Below are 7392 nucleotides of genomic sequence, written 5' to 3'. Positions count from 1 at the left end.
TTTTTCCCAAACTGACATTTTTATAAAGAAGTATGATATAATATGCTATGATTTAATACAATTTTGACTTTCCCGACTTCCCCTAAAAAAGTAGTGAAGTCACATGAAAGTGAAAAAAAATGGTAACCAAATTCAATTAAATAAATTTAACTATATTTGCTAGTTAATTCTATTTTGCCATATCATGTTTACATTATACTATCATTAATAATTTTATTTTTCAAACAAACATTGTATTTCACTTGCATATTGACATCAATGTGAAAATCATTTGAGAAAAAAGAAAAACTAAAAAGCACTCCAAACTCACTTTCAAACTATCAAACACCCACTAATAACGAAAAAGAATATAGCACCTTTTGCTTATATACCCCTCAAAGCTTTCATATTTACAATTCACCCATCAAATTTTAGTATTTACAATTTCTCTTAGATTTTTTTTCTACCCTTCTCACATAACAATTTTACTTTCTGATGGGAAAATGCTGCAACATATAGAAAACTAATGTAAAATTTGCATTGCTTTGTTAAAAACCGGCTTCGTTTGGATACCATAGCGTTTTCCTTGTTGTGTTTTTTAAAAAAGAACCATGGTGTTGTGTTTTTCCCTTATAGTATTTTTAAAATACCATGTTGAGTGTTTTTGTTCAACATTAGTTTGACTTATTACAACATTAGTATTAAACATATTATTAATAGAATATAATATTATTAAGAATGTTAATAGTATTTTATTACTACTACATTATTAATAAATTCACATATTACAAATATTTTAATATTATATAATATATTATAGTTTCTAATATGTTAGGGTTTATTAATAATACTTTAATAATTTATGATATAAATCAATTATTATATTATGAATATATTATTTTTACATTATTAGATTATTATATAAGATATTTTAATTATTATATATTTATATTATTTAATAAATTTTACTAATATGTTAGATTAATTATAATATAATATAGTATAATATAATAAGAATGTTGATAATAACTATATATTACTTATATTTAATATATTATGTTAGATATTATATTAACATCTTTTCAAATTCAAAACTAAAACATCAAACTTAAAACATCTAAAAGATGTTTTGAAATAAGTGTTGTATTTTTTGTTTGAGGATGATTTAACTCAAAAAACACAATGGTTTCCAAACGCATGGTGTTTTTTTTAGCAAAAACATCATAGAAGCAAGTGAAACACCATGGTATGCAAACGGAGCCCCATCATGGAAGCAAGTAAAACACCATAATATCCAAACGGAGCTAAAAAAACCATAGTTTCCAAACGCATGATGTTTTGTTTTTGGCAAAAACATCATGGAAGCAACTAAAACCACATTTTTAAGTTGGAGCGGTAGAGAGACTCAATATGTGAGTGTTGGGGGCTAACTTTATAAATACGAGGATATGAGGGATAAGTTCGCAAATATGGAAGATTTGATTGGTATTTATATGCGGTCATGCAAATCACCTCGCCTAGCGTCTCCTCGCTATGATAAGGGCGACCCTTCTTCGTACCAACGGTCTGAATTCAAATTTCCCGCGTTTTTCCTCTTATCTGAATCCAACCATTTCCCTTTCACCTCCAACCTCAAACTCTTTCACCATTTCCTCACATCTCCAAGACCCTCAATGGGCCTTCATCAATCTGCTCAAAAATTCCTCTAAACCCACTCCGATCCTTTTGGAGGTCGAGAGTCTCCATTGTAGAGCCATCAAATCTTGCCTCGCCGTAATTGGGCAGGTGGGCACTATCCTCCTTAGCCTCTATGCTAAGTGTGGTTATTTGGATCTTGCGCACAAGTTGTTTGATGAAATGACTGAGAGAGATGCTCGCTCATGGACGACTCTAATTTCGGGCTATTCTCGAATTGGTAGATACGAAATGGGTCTGAGCCTATTTGCTTCGATGATACATGAGGGAGATTTGCCCAATTGCTTCACTCTTTCTACTGTTCTCAAGTCTTGTATGAACATGGGTAATCTTAATATGGGTAAGGGAATTCATGGATGGATTTTGAGGAATGGCATTGAGATGGATGTTGTGTTGGAGAATACGATGGTTGATTTCTATGTGAAATGTGGGGACTTTCGATGCGCGGTGAAAGTATTTGAGATGATGACCGAGAGAGATGCTATCTCGTGGAATGTTCTGATTGGTGCTTACTTAGAGATTGGAGATGTGAATGGTGCAATGGAGTTATTTAGAGATTCACCCTTTCGGGATGTTTCGAGTTGGAACACAATTGTAAATGGGCAAATGAAAATGGGTTTTGATTTGGTGGCTTTAGAACTTCTTTATGAGATGGTTGGGATAGGCATTGGGTTCAATAAGTTTACTTTCTCCATGGCTTTGACTTTGGCTGGTAAATTAGTTCTTCTTGAACTAGGGAAACAAATTCACAGCCAAATTTTGAGAAATGGATGCGAATATGACGCATTTATTACGACCTCGTTGTTAGATATGTACTGCAAATGTGGTAAAATTGAGGCTTCCTTGGTTGTTTTTTATAATTCATCTCAGTCTACTGATGGGTTGATCGCAAAAACAATTCAATGGAGTTCCATGATTTCTGGATTTGTTCAAAATGGGAGAATTGAAGAGGCGCTCAAGCTCTTCTCTAAAATGTTACAAAAGGGGTTAAAGGTTGACAAATTTACTCTCACTAGTATCTCTTCTGCTTGCTCAGATGCTGGAATTCTTCAACAAGGGCGGCAAATTCACGCATGTATTGAGAAATTAGGATACGGATTTGATGTTTTCTCGGTGTCAGCAATCACAGATATGTATGCTAAATGTGGAAGCTTGGATGATGCTTGCAGGGCTTTTGATTCTATAGAGTCACGAAATGTTGTGATTTGGACTTCAATGATAAACTCCTATGCTTCACATGGACATGGGAGGAAAGCGATTCAACTCTTCGAAAAGATGTTAGGGGAGAAAATTATGCCCAATGAGATAACCTTCGTAGGTGTTTTATCTGCTTGTAGCCATTGTGGAGAAGTTAAAGAGGGATGTAAGTATTTTAGACTGATGCAAGAAGAATATGGAATTTTTCCCAGCATCGAGCATTTCACTTGTATGGTTGATCTTTTAGGAAGAGCAGGGAAACTCGAAGAAGCAAAAGACTTCATTTATCAAAACAATATCGAGCATCATGATGTAGTGTGGAAGGCATTATTGGCATCTAGTCGATTTGATAACAATATAGAAATGGCAAAATGGGCTTCTGAACAATTGGTTAGTCTCAAACCAAAAGATGTTGGATCCTATGTTCTCATTTCTAATATCTGTGCAACCAAGAGAATGTTTCTGGAGTCCAACAAATTAAGAAATTTGATGCGGGAGAGAGGAATGAGTAAAGAACCGGGTCAATCTTGGATTGAGTTGAAGAACAAGGTCCATGTGTTCACAGTAGACGATAAGTCACACCCAGAGTCAGAAGCGATATATTCTTACCTGGAACATTTAATGGAGAGATTGAAAGAATTGGGGCATAAAGAGAATCAATGCTAAATTTCCACAGCGAGAAGCTGAAATCAGTATGCTTGACAGACTTCAATGACAAATACTTACCAACAAAGGAGGTATGTACTTGTTTCATTATCTTTCATAATTACACTAATTAGTATAGAGCCTTATCCATTCAACTTTTAACTAAACTTTATAAGGAAAGCATTCATTTGGAATAATCAATGATAGGAGCAGTTTCAACTATCAGCTATAATTAGCTTCTATTTATAATACATCATATGTATTCGGTTATGTTCTTTTCCGCAAACTGATGATAATTATGGATCAATTTGTATTTTTATGACTTGAATAAGGACAGCATATACACATGATTTTGTCTCTTGACTATGCGAGTCAATAATAAAGGGTTAATGGCATATAAACCCCTTGCAGTATCGCTGTTTTGAACTTACTACCCTTGTAGCTTCATTTTATAGGTAGACCCCCTGGATTATGTTTTTTTTTACTCTTTTACTCTATAGGTCAAAATTTCACCAAGGGTAAAAGAGACAAAAAGATTTAACGGAAGGGCTCTATGTGCAACAATGAAACTGCAAGGTAATAAGTGCAAAACAAGGATACTGCAGGGGTTTTATGTGCAATTAACCCTTCAATAAATTGTTCTTTTAGTTTCTTTTTTCTTGTCTCTCAAGTACTCAACCACTTCATATAGTGGCAATCGTAATCCACACCTAAATCAATAGACCCAAGCTGAAGAAAAAGAGTGTTTCACAAACCTTACTCCAAGTACTTAAACCTTTCTGAACAAATTCACCCCCATCATAGATGAAGTGCTCTGTGACTTTAGTTGAGATATTGGATGAGGAGCACTTTAGTATGAGTCTATTAACATTAATACCATTTCATTTATGTATGTCCCTATCAGAGATCATTCCATGTATCTAAGTTTCCTTGGATGCAAAGATAACGCATGGTGCTTATTCTGAGTGTCACATTAAAGTTTTCCGTGCTTGACATAAAGCAAGTAGAAGAGATCCATCAGAACTTTTATTGTTTCTCTGGATGCATCAATCATCAGTAAGTCACACTTACCTTTCTCTCTCTTTTTCTGAGAGTGAACCCAACCACCATATATTCCATCAGGGTATGAAGTAATTCAGAACACTTTGCATGAAATAATTGCATCACTTGGAATTTTTTTTGAGTTTTGGTCTTGTTATTGCTCACTGAGTGGAGTATTTGAGTATTACATTTGTGTGGACCTTTTCGATTAAGGCCTACTAATGATGTTGTAATTCCTTGTGTTTTACTCTTGGGGTCAATTTCAAGATCCCAACCTGGGTGTAGTTGGAAAGCCATTAGAAGACACAAGGAAAAAAGGATGGGGGTTTAACATGATGTCTTAATGAACAAGGGAGATTATGAAATAGGGAAAACTATCCTAGGACCCTTGTGAAATAGATCCTGTCCACTGGATAATTGGTATACAAAGGGATGAGAACCTTTAAATCAGTGCACTAACCTTCTAATTCACTGATTCACGGGTAAATTGTCATTGGTGCATCAACAAGACAGTGACAATTGAACAGCTTCTCAGCGAAATAGAGGAGAGTACCCAGTGGACGGGATCCAGCGGAGATGTGGTGTTTCAAGGGTTGAGAGCCCATGAATCAGGCAAACAGAAGGAATTTGGCGGATAAATGCATTAATGCAAGAGTTGTCTTTTTTTTTTTGGCACACTGTGTCAATACATCTATTTGTCAAAAAACAATTCTCTTTCTATAAGGGTAAAGGAGCAAAAAAAAAAAAAACACTCAATGGGTCTATCTGCAACAATAAACTAGAAAGGGTCTATCCGCAATTAACCCTTTTAGATATTGAGAGCTAGGTCCACTGCTCACAAGATGAAGAGGCTAAGGTCACAAGAGAGAAGGTTCCCAGAATACTACAAAAAAAGCACTTGGTGGGGGCTAAGATTGGCCTACAAATTGGACTTGCAATCAGCTAAAAGGTGGGTACCAACCAACCAATTCAACCCACCTCCATAATTCTATCCTCTTAACCCCCCCTCTCTCCTCTAATCCTCACACACGCACACACTCTCTCACCAAACTTTGGGAGTAAACCCTCCTATACGTGGAAAATCATTCATACTTGCTAACAAAGCCATCACCACCCAATATAACAAATCCACTCACCCTCAATCCCTTTTCCCTTGCTCATAACCACACCTAGGGCCATTTTTTCATGAAGCAATGAAGGATAGAATGGAAAAGTTTGCTTCCTTCCCCTTCTCCGTTGGCTGCGTTTCTCATTCAAGCGTTGATGTCGTCGAGAACCATCCGAAGAAATCGCAGAGCGAATCGAGTCCTACACCAACAAGTAAGCCAATTTTCTCATCTCTTCATTGTTCTAGCCTTATAGGACTGTGTTAATGATATTTGTTGTAGGACACAATTACACAGTTTTCCAACGCAAACAAATTTCTGTAGTTTTGCTAATATACTAACAACTCTAATACTCTATGAAGGCGAAGTCCAAGCAAATGGGAGGATGAGGAGTTCATTCCTCCCTCTTCCAAAGCCAAACATCTCTGCAGGGCTTCAGAAAGTGATCAAGGGCTTCAAGAACTTATCCTCTCTCTTCCAATTCTACAAGGAGGATGACGACGACGACGACGAAGAGATCGAGATGGAGATTGGATTCCCTACCGATGTTCAGCACGTGGCTCATATCGGCTGGGATGGCCTGAACAACGTGAACACCAACATGAAGAGCTGGAATAACTTCAATAAAGGCCCAGAGTTATTGTCTCTGCCAACAATATCCCTAAAGCAGTTTGAGCTTGCAATGGCTTCACAAGCTAACAATAGTCCCCATTGAGCTGAGCTCTGAATGAAGAAGATTTGGTATCATTATTTTTCTGTCAGTTTTCTGTAGCCTTTTGTTCTTCCTTGTGTCTTTTTCGGGTGAAGAGTGCATGTGAACTTGTATAGCCTTTCTCTGATATGGGAATCTTCCAACAATTTTTTTTTTACCTACAGACTGCTTTTGTAAACACATGATATTTAGCTTGGTGTGTTTGACTGTGAGTGGAAGTAAAAGTGTAGGGATTTGTTAGATATTAGTGCCTCAAATCTTCAATAATTCCATATTAGTTCCTCAAATCTTTAAAATTGTTCATATATCCCTCAAATTCTAACGGGTCTTGAGGATTGGTCCCTCAATTACTGAAATACCCCTGATCATCTTATGTTTTCCTCACAAAACCCCAAAATTCATGTGTTCACAAAAACATGAAGGGTATTTGGTAAGCTAGGGGCCAAATTGCAAGACCCCTAGGGATATGAGGGATGTATGAACAATTTGAAGATTTGAGGGACTAGTATCTAAAAATCCCATGAAAGTATGGGGCTCACATGAAATTGATAGGATGCCTCACCCTAAATTTTTCACCCTTATTTTATTTTATAGAGTGTGAACTGAATTGTTGCCTGTGATATGTACAACTCATACTTTGTCCATGTCCTAAGAGAACAAATTGACATTTTTAGATTCTTTTTTCCTTCTTACTTTTATGTTTATAACTTTGTCATTATGCTTGGTTGCTTGTTTGATGCATGATTTAGTTTAATATTTGTTATTTTGACCACCGTCACATCATTCTCCCGTGAACAATTAGGGATGCAGATCTTGGGTAAACATGTAAATTAATCAAATGTTGTTCAAATTAGGTAGCAATGCCAAGGACGTTGTCTAGCTTGGATTTGTTTTAGGATAAAATTCTCGAAACCCCACATGCTGGGTTTGCATCGAACTAATGTAATCTTTTTATTAGAGAAAATCATCATTAACTTTTTGTCACTATACTAGTATGTCTGATGACAATCAGAGTAA

The 7392-nt window shown here is 36.0% G+C and overlaps 2 protein-coding genes across 2 annotated transcripts; both read left to right on the top strand.

Moving 5' to 3' along the window:
* LOC109825764 (putative pentatricopeptide repeat-containing protein At1g68930) lies at positions 1507-5253 on the top strand. The gene has a single exon (XM_020392652.1). The coding sequence runs from the start codon at positions 1513-1515 to the stop codon at positions 3535-3537; it is 2025 nt and encodes a 674-aa protein (XP_020248241.1). The 5' UTR covers positions 1507-1512; the 3' UTR covers positions 3538-5253.
* On the top strand, positions 5544-6617 carry LOC109825765 (CRIB domain-containing protein RIC4-like). Its single transcript, XM_020392654.1, has 2 exons — positions 5544-5877; positions 6026-6617. Exons 1-2 carry the CDS (start codon positions 5751-5753, stop codon positions 6376-6378), a joined length of 480 nt encoding a protein of 159 aa, XP_020248243.1. The 5' UTR covers positions 5544-5750; the 3' UTR covers positions 6379-6617.

The sequence above is a fragment of the Asparagus officinalis genome, chromosome 10 (genome assembly GCF_001876935.1).
Source record: "Asparagus officinalis chromosome 10, Aspof.V1, whole genome shotgun sequence".
Lineage (NCBI taxonomy): Eukaryota > Viridiplantae > Streptophyta > Magnoliopsida > Asparagales > Asparagaceae > Asparagus > Asparagus officinalis.
Note: the sequence above shows the minus strand (reverse complement) of the source record. Positions and strands in the feature narration are given on the sequence as shown.